At 36.0% G+C, this 26,370-nt stretch overlaps 1 protein-coding gene across 1 annotated transcript; it reads left to right on the top strand.

The window, feature by feature from the left end:
* The first annotated feature begins 20,833 nt into the window (after window positions 1–20,833).
* LOC145765347 (uncharacterized) lies at window positions 20,834–24,199 on the top strand. Its single transcript, XM_082577152.1, has 2 exons — window positions 20,834–20,960; window positions 22,402–24,199. The coding sequence occupies exons 1-2, from the start codon at window positions 20,894–20,896 to the stop codon at window positions 22,635–22,637; spliced, it is 303 nt and encodes a 100-aa protein (XP_082433278.1). The 5' UTR covers window positions 20,834–20,893; the 3' UTR covers window positions 22,638–24,199.
* Window positions 24,200–26,370: the final 2,171 nt, after the last annotated feature.

Raw genomic sequence — 26,370 nt, forward strand, 5'->3', positions numbered from 1 at the left:
TCATTTCATGAACAACTAAGCAGCTTCTTGTTAAGTTTACAATTCTGTCTGTAGCAATCGGAAGTGCTGTCAGTTCAACTTTAAGGCTGTCAACTTCTTTTGTTTGAACCCTAGAGATCCATAATTATAGCCAACACAGGCCTAGACAACCCCAGAACTGAAGCCTGACTGGATGCCGATGTAATTTCGATTTGACCTCTAAATTAAATTTACTTCATATCTCTTTTAAATAATAGTTTTGAAACTTCAAATTGGCAAAGTATGGTCACTGAACCTCAAATCCCTACAAAACTCCTAATTTTAGGTTAAAAAATGACAACCATATCAGATGCTTGTTGGATTTCCAGAAGAAGTGCCAAAATCTAATGCATTATTTGTATGGTAACAATAGCTCAAAAGTAGCTCAAAATTACACAAAATATACACAAAGACAATATGGACTAACTGTTGTTTGTTTGTCGTATCCAGGTTTACGCACGGTCATTGAAGATTTAGATTTAGTGGTCGTGAAGGCAAGGAAGCCAATCTTCGTGACCACTTTCAGGCATGTCTTTAAGTGTCTTGCCAAGAACACAGTCACATGCTCTTGAGCGGTGTCGAACCGGCGCCCTTTCGAACGTCGTTCCAAAGCTTTCACCACTCGGCAATGCAGCCCGCATTTACTAAGTATAAACTTAAAAGGTTATAGGCAAATTGTTCGTAAGCAATTGTTCGTAAAGCAATTCTTCGTAAACAGTTTTTCGTAAAACAATTGTTCGTAAACTGTTGTTTGTAAAATGAAATCCGTAAAACAATTCTTCGTAAAGCATTTCTTCGTATACATCAAATATCAACTGCATGTACGAAAAAATGCTTTAGGAAGAGATGTTTTACGAAGAATTGCTTACGAACAATTGTTTTACGAAGAATTGCTTACGAAGAATTGCTTTACGAACAATTTGTCGGACACCAAATTAAAACTAGCGATTTTGACCACTAGCAATTGGCCTCCAGCAATTGGCCTCCACTTTTGAATTGGCCTCCAGCTCCAGTCAAACTTGAAGCTTGCGCGTTGGCATGGCGTGTGTACTGTATATAGGCCGCCATGGTAAAAATTTAGTTGCTTTTTTAAACTAACAAACCATGGTTTGAACATACAACATAGCGATTTATAAAAATCATTTGTTTTATTTCTGAATATACTCTCTTGCTCAAGCATCATCTTAAAATGATTTGCAAAACACCCAGCAGAATTTAAAAAAGATGTTCGTTAATGACCTTTTCTCTAGGAAAATGAATATTCTTCTACAGTAGCCTACTGAGGATTTTCAAAGCTTCAAACAATGGCCATCATGGTCGATATTTGCGCTTAAATAACCCACCAAAAAGAAGTTCCTGAAAGTTATTGATGTAGCTACGTTTTCACATTCGTTGTTATTTGTTGTCTTTCGTTACATCATTAGAGCTGAACATGTTTGTAGTCTAACCTATTGACGTTTAACTCTTGTTGTGGATTGTAAATAGCGTACCTAATTCTGTCAGAAGAAACCTAACTTGCACATCAGTAACAAAAAGGTTCGCGCTACAGAAGCTATTAACCCGCAAGCTGCTCACACACTTAAGCAGTGTTTCTTGATAACTGTAAACTGTGGGTCCTTCGTTTTGTATTTTAAATTGCAATGAAAGTCACTCAATTAACATGTATATTTATCAAATTTAGATAAACAAGGCCAAACAGAAGAGTCGATAAATCTTCTTTAAAATTGTTACTTCACAAACAATATACTTGCACATATAAAACGTTCTTCAAAGCCATTTCATACTCTTGGTGTAAAATGCTATAATGAGGTAGGCATAATTTCCCAACAAAATATCGCTTTTAATGTAGCATTAGCATTTCTGGAAATATACATTCTATTCTACAGTATATCCTGAGAAAGGTTGTTTGACAACCACATGCAATTACCCACATGCAAGTGGGCAGTTTAGATTTAGAAGAGATTGTGCGTCATAGCCTTGTTGTGAACTTGAATGCACTCTACGTTCTGGGTAGGCATCTCCCTTGGAAATAGATTTTGTCCGCATTATTGTTTCTTTGACTCTCATCCGAGTCAATAATCTTTTGATCAAACCTTCACTTTGAGAACCTAACAAAAAATGTCTGTTGTTTTTTTCCATGAGTAATCTTGTTATTAAATTGTACATACTAACAATGCGTCGTGGATTTAATGAGCTCACGATGCATCCGGATTGACTGTAGATTTGTTTACAAAACATTTTTTGCGTTGATGTCGCAAAACATGTGAAGCGCTCACCATAATAAAAAATGTAAGAAAATAATCCGTTGCTAGTCTTTTATTTGATGTGCACTGGTGTGACTTCATTTTTTCTGTAAGAGAGTTGATTAATTGCAGGACTGTCGTATATCAGCTTCCCCCGATGGAGAGCAACTCCTGCATCCTGTATGTTTGCTCTGAAATTGAGCGGAATAACCTTAAACACTTCCGCTCTTGCTGTAAGTGTAGAGATCATTATAAACATGCAGTACATATCGAGCAAAGTTATTCAGTCTTTTTTCAGATTTAGGCTACGGTTAATATGTGACTTCAAACCGATATTAGGTATGCATGCTTGATTGGGATAGGCTAAAGCTCAGAGTTGGTGGATCTATCAAGGCTTTGTCAGTCCAAGAATAAAGATTCAACACCAAAACAAGGTTAACTGCAATAATTTTAATTTCTTTTGGCAGCAGTGGCCGAGTGGTTAGCGCGTTGGGCTCGCAGTCGAGAGCCTGCATGTTCGACTCCAGCCACCCGCACTGCTGTTGTTTCTCTGGGCAAGAAACTTTACGATAATTGCCTCTACCCAGTGATCGATTTCGAGTAATGGGTAGTACCAAATTTAGGTCATAAGCAGAGTAAACAACCGGAAACAGACATTGCCGTCGGCTGCAGCGTGGGTCAGGTGTATGTCGGAAGGCGTACACCGATGCATAGCGCTCAAGTCCGCTTTCCCGCAATGCAGGATAAAGATAAACAAACAAACAAACAAACAAAACTTCACTTCAAGTATCAGTAGACTATTATTATCACTTATGTTTGATGCAGTGAAGCTGCATGCTTGGTGAGAATTGCAGATTTTTAGAAGAAATCACGTGACTGAAAGTTTAGAGAAATCATGCATTTTAGTAAAGCACTGAAGACGAAGACACAGGCCCGTAGCCAGCCGGGGGCCAGGGGGGGCCTCGCCCCCCCGAAAAAAAAATCTCAGCTACAATTATAATGAAGAGCAACAGCTACAGCTACAATTATAATGATTTTGCACATCTTTCTCGTTGCAGAGTTCCAACCTAGGCCCAATTAACTGCAATTGTTTTGTTTAGTTAACAGCAAAGATGATTAAACAATTTCGGCCCCCCCCCCACCCCCTTCTTTGGCAACCTCAACATGTTCAATTCAACCAAGGCCAACACGTGTTAGGTTGGTAGAAAAATTGTCAAAAACTGTGCAAAATGAAAATGTTTTGGGAAAGAATGATAACCTAACAAAGAGGGAATGGTTTTCCAGCAGGCCTACAGACCGGTACAAATTAGGCTATTTGAAATCAGCTGTCGCTATTCTCGGTACCATAGCCTACCTAATTCTCAGGGTCAGTGATAACCAATTTGTGCAGTGATAAACCAAATTTGTGCAGTGATAAATCGCAAAATGTGCAGTGGTAAAGCAAGTGGTTTTTGAAGACAACGCATACAAAATATAAACCCGTAATCTTTTAAGCAATGTTTATTTTTTCTCTTCAATCCAATCAGTGTAAATAAATTTTGTTTTTAGTTTTCTGATCTGTGAAGTGTTTAACCTTGCAGCAGATATTGCTACATTTGGATCTAGCACTGCCGTTTGTGAATGTGGATTCTCAGTGTTAACAAGGGTTGACGCTCCCACTAGACCAGTGTTTCTTAACCTTTTTAGCGCTCGTACCCTTTGAGCTTTCATGAAATTTTCTCGTACCCCTTGTCTACAATGGCCGACGGAAGCAAATAAAATTGTAATAATAAGAATTAAACTCACTGTATTTATAACTTACGTGTTGAATGTATGCATTAAAAGCAGTCTTGTAAGTTCAACAATATTCATCAGTCAATCTACGAATGGCTTTTTTGTTGCTGCTTTTCGTCAATGATTATGTTGAAACGAGGTACTTTCTTTGAGATAGACACACGCATATTATCTCTTGGATCCAAACGATTGCCCGACTTAGTTTTGATGTTTACAAGAGTTAACCCAGTTTCACATGAGTAGGTTGTCACAAAAAGCACAAGAATTTCTAAAGCTTTTTTTCTAACTGGGGAAATCTGTTGAGTTGTGCACATCACAAGGCATCCAACTGCATTGGATCAAACTCCATTTTGCTTTTACTACTAGCTCTCATTTCAATAAAATAGTCTTTCATTTGGTCATTATCATCCATAGAATGTAGGCTGAAAATAAATGAGTCTTGCATCCATCCCTGAGAAGCAGAAACCTCTCCAGTATATAGACATATGCAAAAGTGACTTGTTACGCATTCTTCACACATATGCCTAAATAGCGTATAATTCCACATTGCATGTCGTACCCCCTGCTTTGGTGCTTCGTACCCCTGATTAAGAACCCCTGCACTAGACGGAGCATGTTACAACCAAAACAGGCAAACTTGGTGCTTATGGCCTTTGAACATTCTGTATCGAAATCTATCGATTTAGACTTGTTTGTGGGACGGTTTGCATCCAAACATCCGCGGCTGCAATCGCAATAGACTAGCTAGCGGGTGTATAGGCGGAATGTAATCATATATATTAAAATCCTCGGCACTAGCTTCTTCGAGCCAGTTAAAGCTTTTGCTCATAACAAGTACCGCTATTTATACAACAAGTCAACAATTGCTGTGTTATGTTGGTCATTGTAATATGGTTGCCGTGATTTAACTAGCGGATAAAATAAGAGACCAGTGTTGGTCTTAACACTAATCTGATATATTGCAATTTTTGTGGATACCGGTATTTAAAAGGTTAAAATGCCAAAATCATTTAAATTTTTTCGGCCCCCCCCTAAAAAAAAGTTGGCCCCCCCTTGCTCTGCGGTCTGGCTACGGCCCTGCAAAGACAGTATAGTTTTCGAAAAGTTTGAAAAATATGAGTTTGGTATCTACATTTTCGGCTTTTTATTTTTTGATTAAATGTGTTTTCTATGCTTTTCAGGTTAGTTGATGGCAAAAGTACACACAGTAGGCCTAGTTGTAGCTTAATAAGAATAAATAAAATAAAAACTTAAAAGTAACATCCTCCACTCAATTTTGATTTAATCCTGCACCTCATTAACAACATTCTTATTCTAAGTTATTCGCCGAACACAATTTGGCACAACACTTTAGCTGGGTGAATTTTTTTGTACAGTATAAAACTACTTCATATCTGATGTAGTGTTGTGGCAATTTGCGTTCTATCACGATAGGCACGTTTTAACCCAACTGACATTCACACAAAGTAGATTTGGCAGGTATTGAAAAATCGTTAAAACAAGTTTTTGGGTTTATTTATTTTGAATTAAAAATGTTTTGTGCTTGATGGAAATGTGCGTCCAATCACGGTTTTGCTTCATGATTTCCTGGGTTTTGAAATGAATAAATAAGATTTAAAGCGTGAATTAACACTTTAAGGACAAAAAATTTTAGGAAAACATTCGTTATAGGTTGAATCTCTAACTCCAATTTTGAAGCCACTTAAAACAACAATTAATTTAAGAAGAGGCAATTTTTTTTGCAGTCTACCAAAAGGTGATGGCAATCTATCGATAGGGCAGACAGTGACGTGACAATAGTGCAGTGCATCCAGTGACAATAGAGTCTACCAAACGATAGCACCAAAGACTGCGATATCATATGAGTTTTGATGACCTTGCTTCTCGAAATATTTTCTTGAAGTTACGTTTTTCACTTTTTCTTCTTTTTTTTTTTGAAATGATGTTTGTTTTTGACCAGGCTACAGTAACAGCATTATAGCTGTAGTTCTGATGCTCTTTCATTGTACACATGACCATTCTTAGAAGACGCTCCTGTTGCTCTTTCAATAGGTTTATGCTTACCCTCCGTCAGTCAATACGATGACTCCGAACTATCCTCTGGATTTCTTAACATCAAATTTATTTGTGTTTTAAAATTATACTTTCAAAACAAATGATTTCTAACACCCAAAAGTCATTGTAACTGGATATTTGCAATAGATTCTTGTCTGGAAAACACAGGTTGTGCTTGTAGGTTTTTTATATCAGTTAAGTTTGTTCATGCATTTATATTTCAATTTAACGACGTTTTTTCAAGTAGTCATATCTTTACCTAAAAAAAAACAGGTTGTCTTTTTGCCTCATCGTTATTACACGATAGAAAGACACGCATTGGGGGATCTTTATTTCGGACTATCGTGCTAGTTAATTGTATGTAAAGTAAGTAGAAGTTAAAATTCATCAAGTTAGAAACAGCTTAAGATAAGGATAAGCTCATTATCTACTGTGTCTATTTTTGTTTAAAATACCAGCAAAAAAGGAATTTTCCAGCATTTATAACCTGAACAATGCTTTTTTTCTCCTAGTATCTAGATGACTTCCTTTACTTAGTTCAGTAAAAAATAACATTAATGACGCACTACGCGTGTTCGGTTAGCAAAGATGAAAGCACATTTCTTGTAAGCAATGAAATACGACAATAGAGAAATAAAGCATAGTGACTTTAGCGGGTTTAGCATACTTTATTTCACACAAAATATAACATAATTAAAATAAAATAAACTCAAACGTTTTCGACACGTACGTGTGTCCTCATCAGGAATTAAATCTGCCTTACATAAAATGAAAAATCGTAAGATAAATTTGACTATGCACTGTAACTGTAACGACACTCTGGACTGAAAGCACAAACTGAACAAATGATACGAGAATGATTGCGAGTAAATTGTGCGGTGGGAAACAGATCACGTGAGGTGTAGACTACAGGCATTGGACAAAACAATTAGAACACACACAAAAGGAACGATGAGCCACAAGCAAATAACTGCCGGTTGAGAGATGGATTGTTTCGTTTGATTCAAGGCTTCCATGATCTTAGTCTGAAAATCAGATCTGCCTCGAGAGATGATTTTAAATTGGTCGATCGAGACATTATCAGTGCAAGTTTCACAAGAGGCGATGTGCTCTTTAATTGCACTTTTAGTTGTTAGGTTTGGGTTTAAGTGCTCCCCAAATAAATTATGTTATATTTTGTGTGAAATAAAGTATGCTAAACCCGCTAAAGTTACTATGTTTTATTTCTCTATGGTTCAACTAAGCAAACTCTCCACCAAAGCTCTATGAAATACGACAATTTGAAGACAATCAACCAAGTTACTAAAACCCTTAATTTTTTCGCCTGGAGATATCTTGTGTTAACTTTATTGATTAAATTACAAAGGTTATGATTATATCAGTAAAAGGCAAATAAGGATGAGGAATGTCATCTTTAGATCAGACACTTCTTTGTAATTTTCGGAACATTTTTTGCAAATTTTTATCAGTTGCTATTAAATGAAGAGCAATCTTGAGTGCTGCATGTTTAATGGAAGACTAGTAGCCTATAGTAGTATGACGTAGAAGCCTAACAATTGTTCAAAGCTTATCACAGTTGATTGCGGGTATGGGCCACCATAATCTACAAATAAAAGCAAGCTTCAAAGTTGGAAGTCTTATGACTGTGCCAAAAAGTCTCAATGCTATGGTTAGCTAACTGCAAACACTGATAGGCTTAGCAGTTAGGCCGTTTCTCAGTCCTGTGGTGATATATTATGTTATGCCAGTGGTTCTCATTCATTTTGATGCAGTCTTCCACTTGCTGATTTTTAAACTTTTCATTCTTCCTCTACTGCCCAGTAGGGTGGGCCGTTTTTGACTTTTTTTCGAAATTCAAAAACGGCTAGTCATCAAAAGTGGCACATGCATGAAAAAATTACGTGTGCAAAATTTCAACAGTTTGGGGGTGCATCTTCTGCCCCCGCAGGGGGGTCAAACTTTCAATTTTTTGAAAAAAAAGGGAAAATTTCACTTTCCGTTTTAACATAATTTTTTTTATAATTTTTCTACTGGCTAGTTTTAAATTGTAAGTGGAATGTATCCAGAACTTTCCTATGTAAAGGCAAGTTCGAAGCTTAAGGTTTACTGCCCCCGCATCGACGACCAAAATGCTGAATTTTCATCAATTTGAAATGCTATTTGGTCATTACTCAATAAACAAACTTGTCGCAAAAGGGCGAGATGGTGTTAACGCTGTACGCTCATTTATGTTCTGTCCACTAACTTTGTAGGATGATACGAACTGACAAACTATAAGACGTACAGTAGTCTTGCTTAAATTAAAAGCAATAGTAGCCTACGTTTGATCAGTTGCAGGCGTTGCAGCTATAAAACGCAACCTATAATTTACTTCAGAATAAAAGCAATATGATCTGCAGGTTCCGTAAATGAAATGTACTGTACAGTTCCACGTGAATTGTTTATCATGATCTTGTTTACACAAATTTGTCATTTACAAACCATTAAACGTTCACTTGATAGGCTACTACAGAACCACATACAAGAGTAAATTTTGTTTGACAGCAATGTAACGATAAAAAAGAACTTGTGTTAACAAAACAAAAAACGAAATTGTGTCAAAAATACAACATACAACAAGGTCTTTTAGCCAGTTCCCCAGATTATTGCTCAAATTTAGTTCTGGCTGAAGTCTAATGAATCATAAAATCTTGTTTCGACTGGAACCTAGGAATTTTTTTTCTTGATTGTAATATTGCTTTAATGTAGGCTACCCATCTCTTTCAATGCTGTCCACCACATGTGATGAGCAATTTGAGCATCTGTTGTATGTGGCAGAGAAAACGTACAAAACAACTGTTGTGAAGGCATCTTTGTTTTGATGTGCTCGTTTATCACATTGCTGTCAACACCACGCATCGCTGGGGGTTCCGTAACTGGAATATTTTGCCAGTCTATCATCTCAAAGTAACGTTCGGAACTGAACTGCAATATTGACAGGGTGAATTTTTGCTGACGAGTGCTATAAGATCATACTATTCTTGAATTGAAAATTCTTTTCCATCTTAGTTCCCTTACATACTCTTTGGTATAACATATGATTGCAATCAAAATGTTTTCAGGATGGGCATAAAACGCATTCCTCTATATTACTTTGTTGAGGATATTGCGAGCTTTATTCGATAGCTTCTGAGCAGAGTGTAGAATTTTAAAGAAATGTTTTCGGCCATTAGTGAAATTGCTTTCTTTTATAATGGCAAACCATACTGGAATATAAACATTCATAATATAGTCCACACGTTCCACCAATACAGCTGACGCGTTAGATGCAACATATAAACGTAGAATTCGATTGGCTGTGTTCAATCATCTTGAGTGGTTCATCATACCTGGACTCCTATATGCGAAATGAATTGATATATCTCCACTTTTCACTGTTCTGTGCATGTGTAGAAAATATTTTTGGTCAGTGCTGAGGTCCTTTTCATCAATTTCAATCTCTGGTGCCGGAACTGCTTTATATTTTACAACATCTAGTTGTGTGACAGTGGCTAACTGCTTTATAATGGGCCCAGTGAAGCTATCAGGTCTGCTAGTATTGCCATATCTTTTATAAGGTGCCTAAGAGGCAATTCATTACTATGGAGTAGGTATATTAACTATTGAAGTGGCTTTTGGAAATAATCTTCCAGGAGCTTTATCACGACGCCTTTTTGACCTGTGTTTATTGCGGTTCCATCGCATCCAATTGCCATTACATTATCGTAGCTAATTTTATTGGATCCAAGATATTCAAGAATCCCGGTAGCTATTGACACACTAGATCCGTTGGCTGCAGTAAAATGACCAATGAAATGAGACCTTGGCTCCTCAAGTAAAGTAATGTGCTTTACAACTGCGAAACGTTTTCGGAGTTTCCTACCAATTTCATCTTGTTTGATGGTTTAATCTTTTCTGCCATCAAAATATATGCTTTGCAAATTTATGCACATGATAGGCCTACTTTCCATTTGAGTTGTAAAAGTCATTTCTTTTCTCGCTCTTCTCACTTTGCTTTTATCTATGACTGACTGATTGACAACTCCCGCATCTTGTAGAAATGATGAAGCAATAGGCTAAGTGCTGCAGACCTATCTGAAATACCAGTACGATCGCATGATTCAGCAAATACTACTAAACTGGAAGTAACCTTGTTTTTCTAGGGTTTTCCGAGGCAAAACTAGGTTGATAATCAAAATCTTCGCAGCGTTCTTCATTGGATGACAAAGTTTCTGAGCTTGAATAAGAAGTTAAAGGTGTTTTAACTAAAGCGCTACTTGTGCCTGCTCCTGGGTCTTCACATAAGGAACGGAATTGTTCTGATCTTGGAGTCTCCTCGGAAAACGTTTAAAATTAGATTTTGTGGCCGATTTATTATGTTTATCAATCACCATTATGCGAGTTGTTCTTTGATCAAGAGGGAACTGTTGTTTTGTAACAGGGACACGATTTTCCTGCGGGCAAGTACATTGCAGAAGATTGGAACACTTAGACTACAACAACCGATTTCAAATATTTTTGCTTTGCAGATTCTTTCATTTGGTCCAAATTTTGCTGAAATTTAGGCCCACCTCTAGAATTTGACTTCAAAAGATTATTCTTTTTTTTTTTGTAACTCTTTATCATGAATATGTACTGATGTTCGTACCTCATTCGTATCATCCTGCAAAGTTAATGGACAAAACATAACTGAGCGTACAGCGTTAACACCATCTCGCCCTTTTGCGACAAGTTTGTTTATTGAGTAATGACCAAATAGCATCTCAAATATTGGTGAAAATTCAGCATTTTGGTCGTCGATGCGGGGGCAGTAAACCTTAAGCTTCGAACTTGCCTTTACATAGGAAAGTTCTGGATACATTCCACTTACAATTTAAAATTAGCCAGTAGAAAAATTATAAAAAAAATTATGTTAAAACGGAAAGTGAAATTTTCCCTTTTTTTTCAAAAAATTGAAAGTTTGACCCCCTGCGGGGGCAGAAGATGCACCCCCAAACTGTTGAAATTTTGCACACGTAATTTTTTCATGCATGTGCCACTTTTTATGACTAGCCGTTTTTGAATTTCGAAAAAAAGTCAAAAACGGCCCACCCTACTGCCCAGTGCCAAGTAGCAGAATGAAAGAAAAAGTGAATCGTCGGTTTGGGAGCGACTCGGATTGCATAGCCTATTGTAGGCTAGATTGAATTGCCATCTTAATGTGCAGTAAAAAGGAAAAGTGTGTCAAGAAAACTGCATGATTAAAGAAATGGTTTATAGAAAATTTTGAGGATGCGTTTGCAAATTATAATGCAGTAGATGCAAATTGATTGGATTTCTTGGGTAATAGTTTTACCAGTTCTAATGCGCAGTTCTACGATCAAAGTTAAACTACTGATGTAAAAAATTGTATGAAATTTTCAGAAAAAATATTAAAAAAAAGATCTTTTAGTTCCTTCTGTTGTTAACTTGTGAAATTGAACAATGGCACTGTCCTGGAAACTTATCCTTGTGGTGGCGATCGTGATAACACTGAACATTCAAGTAGTGTGTAAGTTTGTATGATTTATGAAATGTACTTGTCGATGTTAGCCTACTACAGCAGACTGATATGCATATACTGAGAAAATCAAATAAGGTTGCCATGGAAGATATATTTTACAAGAGAATCGATATCTTTCTACTTGAACTGAAAAGTCTCTACCAAAGCTTGATCATGGCGGTTGACATACTATAGATAATTTAAACTATTGATGCAAACCTGGTCACCGAGTTTGTTCCCGATTGTTGGAGTGTTGTTGTTGGTGAGTTATTCCATCTACTATATAGGTACCGCTGAATGGAGAGCTGTCCTTGAAATACGTTGCTTAAGTGGTGCACACTGCAAGAGTCGAACCAGCACCACTTGATCCTGAGTAAAAAATTATTTCTTGACCTCATTGTCTCGTCGTAGCCTATACAAAGCTGGGAGCTATCGTGACGGACAAAAGGCAAAAGATAGAAATATCACAACACTGGCCACAAGAGAAGCAAAAAGTTGAACAATTGTAGAGTTGTTTTAAACAATTATTCTTTGAGAAATACAAAACAAAAGTTATTTTTCAATTTTCAATTTTGAAAAGTAACAAAACAAAATCAAATCAACACAAACAATCTCTGCTTACGAAAAGTGAACATGGAGAGGGATAAACCTATTTGAGCTTTTTTGTTCTGCTTTCCATCTGGAAAACATTTAGGCTACATTTCTAGCAGCACATTACAAAAGATGTTTAGTTGCTAGAATAAAACATGTGCGTTCAGTTTTGAACAAAATAATAAATCCGCATTCATCTATTTACTTTACTAAAGAAAAACTTGGTCTATATTTAATTTTAAAACTCAATGAATGATTCGTTATGGAAACTAAACTTTGGAAACTACTTGCATTTGTTGCATGAAATAACTGTACAAGATGGACTTACAGTGTATTATAGAAGAACATTTTGTTTTATTAGATTCTCAATGGGGACTGGAACAAACAGATGGTTTGATTCTAAAAGTCATTGAACGGTCACTGGCTCGGAGAAGTGTCAGATACCAACCACCAAGTGGTGGTCATGGTGGCGGGAACGGATAGACTCCATGCTTATACTTTCCAAGTATAAGGTTCTTCAATTTCTTAGAGAGATGTCAATTACAGAAATGTGATGCAATGTGCCCATCCACATTGCCCATGTACACCGATTAAAAATCAATAATTTTTCTGAGTTAATTGAAAGCAACTTAACTTTTCATTTAAACACTTACCAACGTATTTGAAATCTTCTATTTTGTTGTACAGTTTCATTATGTATTTAGCTCATGGTTGGATTATAAAAACGTGTCAGTATGTTTTATTGTTGTGTAAAGGGTTTTCATTATGTATTTCATGCGAAAGGTTAAGCTGTACCCAAGAATTACAGTACAGCTGCATGCATTGAGTGGTGAATATATAAATTAAAAAAGCAAACAAACGTGTCATATTTTAGTTTGTTAAAGCAATGCTGCATATTACACATCACCTGCTTAGCTTTCCAAACAAGACTTTTATTAATACTATCGTGGTAACATATTGTGACATTAAGAATTACCCTACAAATGCAAGACAACAAGAAGTATAAAACAGTAAAAGTCACCCCGTCATTTTTTTTCCATTTCGACACTTCGGTTGTGTTCTGTCAACACGTCCGAAAGGGTGCTGGTTCGATACTTCTCAAGAGAGCCACTTAAAGGCATGTCTGAAAGTGGATACAAATATTGGCTTTCTTGACTTCCTGTCCACTTTATTAGTACATCAGTAGTTCTATGCTTTGCCGTCAATTTCTGAGCAAACATACAATTCAGGTTAAACTAAATTTCAAACTCGGTCTGAAAACTTCGTAGACGCGTTTTTTTTAATTGTTAAAACAAATAATACGTCTAGAAGTGTATTAGTGAAAAATGCCTCCACGACCTGGGTAGACACGTTGTGGTCGTGTGGAAGCTTGCAAGCACCAAGGAATCTGTACGGCAAACAATATCATGGAACTCCCACACTTGATTTGACTACAGATGAAATGCCAAACTAAGATTGACCCAACTCCGGCATTACGCCAAAGCTTATAGGAAATGTTCTCCAAACGAAACTACTAGTGAAAATGTAGGTTAGCTTTGAAATTCATAAAGTTTTATTTCAAAACTGAAACGAATCTCGAAACACAAACAAATTCTAAATTTTTATGAGAGCTTTGCACTGAGTTCTCCACTTATCTATTGATTTTAGGACTTATGATGTTTGAAATAAAAAAATTTTTCCAATTTTGTTTCAATGCAAAATCTATTTATTTTTTAGCTAAAATAATTACGTCGGATCAAACTGATTGATAGAGAAGTTACTCACTTGAGAAGTTTTTCTTAGGCTACTCATACCAGACCAAGCAACACCATCCAGTTTACAATATTACACAAAAACTCGAGCGTTTTCGGCTACGCATCTATCCATTGTCAAATATCTCAAAAACTGAGTGGCATCCCACTAAAATATACATTATTATTAAAGCTATTCTAACAATTGAAATTAATAAATTGTGTTCATATTCCGGGCTGGTAACAATTCTAACACATAACAAGACTTTAAAAATTTCAGATAAATTGTTTTTGAACTGTCAATCAAAACTAAAGACGCTTAGTGATATTGCAAGCCCAGCAATGACTCTCCCACAGTGTGTAGTTAGAAAATAAAAAGGTTAAAAGTAAAAAAATTCGTCTGAACAAATGGTGAACAAACAAAGTGTTCCTATTATGATGGTAATAAACAGCCATAGAATAGATGAGCTTTCTATATTGATAAATAGTAAAAACATTAACTTAAGTGATATGTTATTAGGCTACTAATGGAAAATGTAGTTACATTAACTTTATTCATTTAAAAAATAAACTTAAAGTTTCATGTTTAGACAACTTTTCAGGTTTCACCATGAAATATGTAGAACCCACTTGCAACTTTTATGTTAATATTATTTCAATTTCTGATGCAAACTATTCTTTGGCCAACTCTAGATATCACCATTTAAGCGATGTATTGACAACATATACGAAATAGATGAATATTGTATTTTAAGCAAAGATATTATCCGAAGACGGAATTGCAGTAATCAGTATGAATAATGAAAGAAAAAGGCTAGAGGCAGTATTTGTTATTAAAAAAACGATACATTACTTGACGTAAACCTGGCAACAACAAGAATGATTTAATTGGCCTGGTTATGGTAAACATATGGTATATTTTTGTAGTGGGTTCTATTTTCACTTCAAACATAAAAACCATTTTGTGAACAACTAAGCAGCTTTCTGTTAGGTTTGCAATTCTGTCTGTAGCAATCGGAAGGGCTGTAAGTTCAACTTTAAGGCTTTTCAACCTCTTTTGTTTGAACCCTAGAGATCCATAATTAATAGCCAACACAGCCCTAGACAACGCTCGCACTGAAGGCCTGACTATTCTTCAACTACAGTACTGAGGATCTTCAAAGCTTCAAAGAATGGCCATCATGGTCGATATTTGCGCTTTAATAACGGACAAAAAAAATCCTGAGAGTTATTGAAGCAGCTACGTTTTCACATTCGTTGCTTTTTGTTGTCTTTCTTTTCATCATTAGAGCTGGAAATGTTTGTAGTCTAACGGTACCTACTGACGAATAACTCTTATTGTTGATTGTAAATAGCCTACCTAATTCTTTCAGAAGCCTAACAAACACATCAGTAACAAGAAGATTTGCCCTACAACATTAATCCATACCCGCTACTCACAAACTGGTGGAATGGCGCGGCGGATAAGGCGCTCGCTTTCAAACCATGCAATCCTGGTTCGATTCATACTCTTGGTGTAAAATGTATAATGAGGTGGGCGTAATTTCCCAACAAAATATCGTAGCCGACTACGCGAAATCACGTAGCGTTGTGACGCCCCATGATGTCACAATGCCCCAAAAGGGCTTGTTGTGTTACCAGTCTTAGAGTTTGACAGTTTTTTTTGTTTTTGTTTAACCCCAAAAACGATTTTATACCCATTGATCCCCTTTAAAAAGTGAAAATGCAAAATATCCGCCAGACGAGCTGCAGAGTTCCTTGATGTTGTTGATTCTTTGTGCAAAACAGCAATCCCAGGTCCAGAAAGCTTAGACTGGTTTTTATAGGCTGCACAACTGCACTGTATTCAGGTGATGATTCTTGATAGTGCTGCTCTGTAACTTTTTTCCTTTTTTAAGTAAGATCATAATATAATTTAAGTTTTAGTTAGATGTAGGCTAGTGGTTAGCGTAGCCTCTGTAGCACACCCAGCATGGGGCTAAGGGAGATCAAGCCCCCCCCCCAAAACCTTCCACCAAAAATAAAGTTTTTGTATGTTCCCCATTTATACCTTTTGCTCACAGGTTAGATATGGATCAGACACAACAGTACAACAGGGCTGAGCATTATAACTATATATTTTACATATTTACAAATAGTTTTAACAGTCTAACGTTTTCGGCTTAACTTAAGCCCTCATCAGGAACCTGAAAATATTTATAAAAATGCAATGAGTTTCAACTTCTTGAAGGTAAAATTACATTAGGAAGAGGCAACTACATAAATAACTACTGAAAATTTGCACCACAGGGAACGTGATACATCAAATAACTGTTGAGAATGGACGCACCTCCAGCAAATAATTGTTTGTTTAAATTTGGGTTGTAGCGTTTGATTAACACTGCTTCCTAAATTTTGGTATCAAATAATAATCATAATAATAATAACATGTTTTATTTTGCGCCCATTGCGACAACATAGTACACTGCGATTACATATGCAACACAACAGACGACTGGAAGCAGCGAAGGAACAATACAGTTATCGAGTCAGCTGCTCCCATTATTTTGGCCTTTAAGTGTCTTGCCGAGACACAGCCGCGTGCCCTACAGCGGTGTCGAACCAACGTCCTTTCGAACGTCGCGCAGACGCTCTCACCACTCGGCAACGCAAGTCGGCAATCAAATTGGGATTTTCCTTTGTCTAAATTATGAGTCAGCAGAGAATTTTCGATCTGTGCAAAAAAAAACACTCTATAATATGGTCTTTGATAGCACTTTTCTTTAACTCCCTAAAGTTCAGATGCTCCCGTACTCTCGTGCTCAAATGTCTGGTGGACATACCGATGTACCGTACGTCAATGCCGAATCACACGGACATGTAAAACTGTGTACGACATTTGAGCAGAGAGACGAAGGCGCCTGGGACTTTAATTGAAAATACGAGCTCATTTTGAATGTTTTGTAATTAGGAAAAACGTCCACATCAAATTTACTGTTTACAAAATTAGTGTTTTGTTTCAAACTGTTTGTTGCTTTCGTGCTGGCTGTTGTTTTCGTACTTATTTGTGTTGGCAAACAAAAAGCTAATTCTATTTTGTCACCTACATGACAAAATAGTCGAGATCTATAGACGATTGCGAAAGTGGACGTAGGGGTGAGGATGTTGATGGTGCTAGTAGCATGGCTGTGAGTGCCTTTAAATATTAATCAAAGGAATAGGCATTGGCCCGTGGCGTAGCCAGGGGGGGAGGGGGTTGGGAGTTTCAATCCCCCCCCCCCTATGGCACTCGTGTGACGTCACGATATTGAGAATGATGGTTTCAGTCTCGTTGTTTCTCAAAAACAAAATTTGCCTAATTTTAAACGAAACTGCATTAAAAGAGCGAGTTTTGCCAATACCAAACATTCAAATACCTCGGCCAGGAATTAGCAACAAGAAAACATAGAGACTAAGCTTTATTTCCTAAAACTGCCGAAGAAAACATGATCTTATCCTTTTGCTATGCCACCGGACAGCACCATTTTACAGGAATATTCATACCAAAATTTTTGTTGAACATGCTCTCAGAATGCACCAAATTCAAAGTAATTTTTCAAAAATTTTTGAGGGAGGCCCCCCAGACCCCCCGCCGCTGGGTGTCTTTTTAGGCGAACACGTCGTCTGGCTTTTTTTATATTTGAGTAATAGGCAGTAGCCTACCTAGGGTATGGCAAGCATGGCTCGAGCCATGGGCGCCACATTGATAGGGGCGCAAAATCGGTTGGTAAAAATTAAAATTTGTGACTTACACTTTTTTCAAAATCTAATTTGCTCCCAATACAATACAAGATCAAAAAGGAGTCTCTCTTTTACTGTAGCCATTGTTAAACAATGGAATTGTGACGTTACAACAAGCTGTGCTTTATGAATATTCTTAGTAGAACACACCAATGTTGGGATTGAGAATGATTCGCTATCAGTTTCTTCAATCTCTAGTTAGCATACAACCCAACGGTCACTAAACCTGCCGACATGCCAACAAATGTCGTCGACAAATTAAATTAATTAATATTAGTTTTTGAAAAAATCTGCGGAACTTAGGTCGTTTTATTTTTATCCACAGTTTTCCGACAAAAATACCCGTATCTATAGCCTAGGTCGGTCACCGCTGGTTGCATCAACACAGCGCTCTATTGAGATGAATTGTAAGTAGGCTTATAGGTAAAAGACTATGAAAACATTTTGTCCATGTAAGCCTATAGGCTATTATAATTATAGACCAAGCCTATTTTTTTAATTTAACTTTTACTTGCCCTTTTTAATTCCAAATAATTATAAAAGCAGACCATGAAACAAACCAATACAAAGAAAAAGGAAAGTGGGGCTGAAGGGCGAAAGCATTAAATTAAATAATTAGCATGCATGTTGTGTTTTTTAAACAATGGCTAGATTTAATGATGTTTATAAAATTCAATGGAATAGTGTCTTTCGAGCGCTAGTAACTATTGTAATATATCACAATCATGCAACAAATAACTTAATGTAGGCTAACATACCTTCCAAACTAAATTTGTTTCATTTACAAAGAAATTGTCGTTTGCAGTTTCAATATGTCGTATGATTTTTTTTTTTTTTTTAAGATTGTCAATTTGGTTAGCCAATACTACGGTATATGATAATGTGCCTATTTGTAGATGTTATGGTCCTTATGAATATTTTATACAATGATTTCATTTGCTGAGAAGGTTTGCTTATATTGTTGTTTATAGGCGGAATACATTTTATTGCGGTCACGGTCAATCGAGGGTTAAACCACAATAGGCTTCGACGCTTCGTTTGGGGACAAGTAGATTGACGCGCTTTAGTTGGTTTGTAGCGGTGGAGGCTAATCTGTATTTAAAACAAGACCAGTATTAGACACCAGCAAACAATTGACATTAACGATACATACGACAAACCAACGATATTAGCAAACAGTAGTATGGTAACTAGAAGGTCATAACAAACTTATGTCCCATTATGTCCAATTATTCACTTGGTAGTAGGCTATCAGTATACATAGCGTCAGATGAAAAAGAAAGGGGAGGCCGCGTTAGCAAGTTTTTATGTGGGAAATAACTTAAAATGATGCGCTTTGTGCCTTCTTTCCATCAAATTGATTAGCTCCGCAGAGAGAACAAAATTTGCACGAAGAAACAATTTCACGTGAGTGCCTTTGAAAATAATAAAACGGCAGTAGGCCTAACACATTTATTCTCTTTGTGATTTTCTATTTAACTTAAGTTGTTAAAAAGGGCGCACATTTAAACTTTGTCATGGGCGCCATTTTGCGCAGGTACGCCACTGGCAATAGGCTAATCTTGTTATTAAATTGTAAATATTAACGATGAGTCGTAGATTTAGTGAGCTCACTATGCATCCGGATTGGCCGTAGATTTGCTTACAAAAATATTTTTTTGCATTGATGTCGCAAAACATGTAAATGGTTGCCCTAAATAAATAATATAAGAAATTAATCCGTTGCTAGTCTTCAATTTGATGTGCACTGGTGTGACTTCATTTTTTCTGTAAGAGAGTTGATTAACTGCAGGACTGTCACATGCAGCTTCCCCAGATGGATAGCAATTGCTGCATCATGTAGATGTTTGCTCAGAAATTGAGCGGAATAACCTTAAACACTTCCGCTCTTGCAGTCTTGCTGTAAGCGTAGAGACCATTGTGAGCATGCAGTACATATCGAGCGAAGTTATTCGGTCTTTATTTTCAGATTTAGGCTACTGTTAATAATGTGACTTCAAACTGATATTAGGTATGCAATGCTTGATTGGAGAAAAGCTCAGAGTTGGTGGATCAATCAAGGCTTTGTCAGTCCGAGAATAAAGATTCAACACCAAAACAAGGTTAGGCCTAATGCGATAATTTTAATTTCTTTTGATAGAACTTCACTTCAAGTAAGACTAATATTATTATCACTTATTTTTGATGCAGTGAAGCTGAATGCTTGGTAAGAATAGCAGATTTTTGGAAAAAATCACGTGACTGAAAGTTTAGAGAAATCATATATTTTAGGATAGCACTGAAGACGAAGACAGTAGCCTATAGTTTTCAAAATGTTTGAAAAATATGAGTTTGGTATCTACATTTTCGGCAGTTTATTTTTTGATTAAATATGTTTTCTATGCTTATCAAGGTAGTTGATGGAAAAACTACAAACAGTAGTTGTAGGTTAATAAAAATAAATAAAATAAATACTTAAAAGTAACGTCCTCCACTCAACTTTGATGTAATCATGAACCTCTTTAATAACATTTTTATTCTAAGTTATCCACAGATCACAATTTTACCCAACACTTCAACTGGGTAAAATTTATTTTATAAAACTACTTCACGTCTGATGTAGTGTTGTGGCAATTTACGTTCTATCACGATAGGCACGTTTTAACTCAACTGACATTTACACAAAGTAGATTTGGCAGGTATTGAAAAATCGTTAAAACAAGTTTTGGGATAATTTATGTTGAATTAAAAATGTTTTGTGCTTGATGCAAGTGTGCGTCCAATCACGGTTTTGCATCATGATTTCTTCCGTTTTGAAATTAGGAAAGAAGATTTAAAGCGTGAAATTAATAGTTTAAGGACAAAAATTTTAGGAAAACATTTGTCATAGATTGAATCCCTCACTCCAATTTTGAAGCCACTTTAAAACAACTGCACAATGGTATGTGCAGTAAAAGGGAAAAGTGTGTCAAGAAAACTGCATGATTTGAAAAATGATTTATAGAAAAGTTTGAGGATGCGTTTGAAAATTATGATGCAGTAGGTGCACATTGATTGGATTTCTTGGGTAATAGTTTTACCAGTTCTAATGCGCAGTTCTATGATAAAAACTAAACTACTGATGTAAAAAATTTTGTGAAATTTTCAGAAAAAATATAACAAAAGACTTTTTAGTTCCTTCAGTTGTTAACTTGTGAAATTGAACAATGGCACTGTCCTGGAAACTTATCCTTGTGGTGGCGATCGTGATAACACTGAACATTCAAGTAGTGTGTAAGTTTGTATGATTTATGAAATGTACTTGTCGATGTTAGCCTACTACAGCAGACTGATATGCATATACTGAGAAAATCAAATAAGGTTGCCATGGAAGATATATTTTACAAGAGAATCGATATCTTTCTACTTGAACTGAAAAGTCTCTACCAAAGCTTGATCATGGCGGTTGACATACTATAGATAATTTAAACTATTGATGCAAACCTGGTCACCGAGTTTGTTCCCGATTGTTGGAGTGTTGCTGTTGGTGAGTTATTCGATCTACTATATAGGTACCGCTGAATGGAAAGCTGTCCTTGAAATACGTTGCTTAAGTGCACACTAGGGTGGAGTGAAAAAAACTTTTTATAAAATTTTTATTAACTCGGGGTTGGAAAACTTGCCAATTACTACTAAAACTAGTTGTGCAAAATTAGAATGTAATCTGACGAGAGCTTGATCTGCCACCAGCCACTTGAAAATTTACCATTGGGCCATTCCGTGTCAATTCACAGTCAAGAATTTCAACCTCTTTAATTTTTCTTAAATTTTACACACCTTTTCACTATCTCATATAAGGAACACCTGCAAAATTTGAGTGAAATTTATTGAGAAACACGAGAGTTATAAAGCATTTAGTTTGGGAGGTCTGCCGAGGGGCACAATTTTTTTTATTTTTGGCCATGTTTGAGGTCCTATTACTGCTTAAGTAAATTAGGTAAGAACCTAATTATTTTACAGGTGATAGTACTGCTGACAAATATTGAAAAAACAACATCGTTCATATTGTCACTTTAAAAGGTCAAAGGTCATAGACATCCAACTGTGGCCGTTTCCAGCTCTCGGTTAAAATTTTCCAAAATTTTAAAACCGTGCTAAGACCCTATTTTTGATTGGTTTTGGCTGAAATTTAGTAGAAATGTTGTTTACAGGATTCTCTATGAAATTTCAGTGTAAATTTTTACTGGGATCATGGGTAACGGGGATATTAAATGGACTTCTTTTTTGCTTTTTGTCATTTTGACCCATGTTTCACATTAAATACCTCCCAAGCCTTTTAATATTTTGTACTGACATTTTCTCAGTTCTCAGCGCACACCACGAGAGACGAACCAGCGTGCTTAACATTGTTCTACAAAAATAATCAAAATGGTGATGCAGATCATACTAAAAGATTACAGAAGTAATGTAAAACAATCAGACCTTTTATGTTTTGTTGAGTAGTTTACTTTTAAAATTGAACAATGACATTGCTCAGGAACGTCATCCTAGTGATGGGACTGGTGATCATGCCAAACAGTCAAGGAGCGTGTGAGTTTTTTATCTCACTCAATGGTCGTAAAATCGATATAAATTACCTCCAATTGGGTAAAAATTATTTTTTTGGAGGCAATTTTGGGATTTGAGTTAGCCTATTTTGTAGGTTTATTTGTTTTGATTAAAACTTTGCTTTTAGATTCTCATAAAGAGATGCAAGGAAGAGGCGGTTTGATCGCGAACGTCATTGAGCGCTCATTGGCCAAGAGAAGTGTCAGAGCATATTCTCTTCCGCAACCACCTAATGGAATTCAGAGCTGGCCTTTTTCACGATCATTGGCTCGCAGGAGTGTCAAGGCAGGACAACCACCCATGAGTGGACTCCGTGCTTATAGTTTCCAAGTAAAAAAATGCCCTCCATTTTGCGCTGGTTAATTGGAATTGAAAACGGATCATTTTTCTCAATGATTTGAAAGTTAATTTCAGTTGAACACTCAATAGTGTATTTGAAATCTTATGTTATATTGTACAAAAAGTTTATTGCAGTAAAGTGTTCTCTTTGTAGATTTCAGTATGTCGTGTCAAAGTATTACACTAAATCACAAGCACAAGAGCTTCGCGTTTGTCTTCTGCAATTCCCGCCTCCATATTAACTTTGTGTTGATCCAAACAAGCACAGATATCGAGCTGGGAAAAACTGATAGTGAATAAATTGTTGTTTTGTTTATTCTAGTGCATCATTATGTAATTTCGTTTTGTGTTTCGCAAGATTGTTTCAAGGCCAAAAGTGTTTTGTGGTTCCAAAAAGATCCAAAACAGTGGCTAATGGAGCTTTAGCATTTGTACAGTTACCTTTACATACTTAGGTTGCATGTCCTTGCTGTTAAACATTACAGCTAGATCTCGTATTTACGCATAGCTTTGCAAATTGTCATGACATTTTGTAAACTGGTCACGTTAGGCTTAAATTTATTTGTCCATTTTATTAAGTTAAATTTTCTACTAAGTATTTTACTAAGTTAAAGTTATTAAGTTAAAGTGATATTGCCACTGCAGGAATTTGGCATGAGTGTGCCTTTTCAGGTTTTGAAACCAAAGATCTAGTTTTCATTTTTAAATCCCTATTGAGCCCATACTTCAATTATTTTTAAACAAGCTATTATATCCACAACTGCAATACAAATCCTACCCTTCCTCCAAGGACTAATTGCGAGCACGCCACTGACGTATGTATGTACGTAAGTGGCGTAAGTGTACGACTTATGTATGTAATGTACATGGGAATGCGTTGCTTAGTCTACTTCGTTGATGAATAAAAAATATGAAGGAGAAATTCGATTAATTTCCTGCACATTGATTTAATAGAGTTGTTAAAGAAAAACAGAATAAAAATCTGAATAATGTGTAATCGCCTGTTGAATGCTTTAGGCTACTTTGCAGAGAGAAACAAGCCAACCCAAGGGAACATATAGATTCTTAACACACTTATTTCTTTTACAAATCTCATCATTTGTCAGTCACTCTCTGAAGCATCCTTTTCCGCAGATCTCGACCTCTCGTAGGTATTTACGTCGCCATCAAGTTTATCCCGTCGATTAGCTGTTAGCAATCTTTCAAGTTCATTGGAAACTGTAGGTTGTTATTGCGTAGTATGACGCTAAATATATTAGAAATCTAATAAGCTTTTAAGTATTTAGCCAATCCTTGAGTTGAAGACATTATTACACTGGTGCGTGATATCTTCCTTAAAACTGGTTTAGGCTCTAGCTACAGTATAGGCACTCCAATATACTTAAGCTACTGTTCAATCATGCTGTTGATTAATTCAGCTAATGTAAAATTTGTAATATCTAACGCTGCAATGTACGATGCCTGATGTCAGGCAGCACCTTGACTGGTTAACCGCAAGGTTGTTTGGTGCTGCCAGACCTTTCTATTGCTATATTTTGATTTATATGTAATTGTGTTTCTTTTTCTCGACTCGTATTAGAAAGGCAAATAAACAAACATCTTTCTCACTCTCTCTAGCTACAGTAGGGGAAGGGAAGGTAATTTGATACACTTTTAACATTTTTGCCTGTTAACTAAAAATTACCTGACACAAACTACTGATTTTAAGCTGAAATGAAAGTTTGATTCCTTACACACCTTTTAAAAACATTTTCAATTTTTGATTTTTGTTACTTCTTTTTTTAATTGAAATTTTAAAAACGCGAGATGGAGAGCAACTCCTGCATCATGTATGTTTGCTCAGAAATTGAGCGGAGTAACCTTAAACACTTCCGCTCTTGCTGTAAGTGTAGAGACCATTATAAACATGCAGTACATATCGAGCAAAGTTATTCAGTCTTTTTTCAGATTTAGGTTACGGTTAATATGTGACTTCAAACCGATATTAGGTATGCATGCTTGATTGGGATAGGCTAAAGCTCAGAGTTGGTGCATCTATCAAGGCTTTGTCAGTCCGAGAATAAAGATTTAACACCAAAACAAGGCTAACTGCGATAATTTTAATTTCTTTTGGTAGAACTTCACTTCACGTATCAGTAGACTGTTATTATCACTTATTTTTGATGCAGTGAAGCTGCATGCTTGGTGAGAATTGCAGATTTTTGGAAGAAATCACGTGACTGAAAGTTTAGAGAAATCGTGTATTTTAGGAAAGCACTGAAGACGAAAACAGTAGGCCTATAGTTTTCGAAAAGTTTGAAAAATATGAGTTTGGTATCTACATTTTCGGCTTTTTACTTTTTGATTAAATGTGTTTTCTATGCTTTTCAGGTTAGTTGATGGCAAAAGTACACACAGTAGGCCTAGTTGTAGCTTAATAAGAATAAATAGAATAAAAACTTAAAAGTAACATCCTCCACTCAATTTTGATTTAATCCTGCACCTCTTTAACAACATTCTTATTCTAAGTTATTTGCCGAACACAATTTGGCACAACACTTTAGCTGGGTGAACTTTTTTGTATAAAATTACTTCATGTCTGATGTAGTGTTGTGGCAATTTGCGTTCTATCACGATAGGCACGTTTTAACTCAACTGACATTCACACAAAGTAGATTTGGCGGGTATTGAAAAATCGTTAAAACAAGTTTTTGGGTTTATTTATTTTGAATTAAAAATGTTTTGTGCTTGATGCAAGTGTGTGTCCAATCACGGTTTGGCTTCATGATTTCCTGAGCTTTGAAATGAATAAATAAGATTTAAAGCGTGACATTAACACTTTAAGGACAAAAAATTTTAGGAAAACATTCGTTATAAGTTGAATCTCTAACTCCAATTTTGAAGCCACTTAAAACAACAATTGAAGCGTTTAGAACGAAAAGTGACTAAGTCACATTTTCACTCGAATTGAGTTTACAAAAACGTATTGCTTTCATTGTCCTTTCTCACCAGACACAAAAATATTTTGGTACAAAGGTTGCTAAGTCATCGTTTGTGTCTAAAAGTGCCTAAGTCCAGCAATTTTGAAGAAAAGTGCATAAGTCCAAAAAAGAATATTATCAATATTTTTTGACAAGTTCAACTAAAAAATCAATTAATAGTGCAATCAAAACTAGGTTGGGGTTGTAGACACTGACATATGGTAAAAACAAAAAAATCTTTTAAATCTTGATTTTACAATGCAATTGAAAACTGTACATGTCAATATCTCCTTAGTAGTATATTGTGACTTAGTCACTTTTCGTTCTAAACGCTTCAATTTAAGAAGAGGCAATTTTTTTTGCAGTCTACCAAAAGGTGATAGCAATCTATCGATAGGGCAGACAGTGACGTGACAATAGTGCAGTGCATCCAGTGACAATAGTGTCTACCAAACGATAACACCAAAGACTGCGATGTCATATGAGTTTTGATGACCTTGCTTTTCGAAATATTTTCTTGAAGTTACGTTTGTCACTTTTTTCACTTTTTTTTTGGAAAATGATGTTTGTTTTTCACCAGGCTACAGTAACAGCAATATAGCTGTAGATGATGTTCTTTCATCGTACACATGACCATTCTTAGAAGACGCTCCTGTTGCTCTTTCAATAGGTTTGTGCTTACACTCCGTCAGTCAATACGATGACTCCGAACTATCCTCTGGATTTCTTGACATCAAATTTATTTGTGTTTTAAAATTATACTTTCAAAAAAAATGATTTCTAACACCCAAAAGTCA

Source organism: Aplidium turbinatum, chromosome 2 (assembly GCF_918807975.1).
Source record: "Aplidium turbinatum chromosome 2, kaAplTurb1.1, whole genome shotgun sequence".
In the NCBI taxonomy this organism is placed as follows: Eukaryota; Metazoa; Chordata; class Ascidiacea; order Aplousobranchia; family Polyclinidae; genus Aplidium; species Aplidium turbinatum.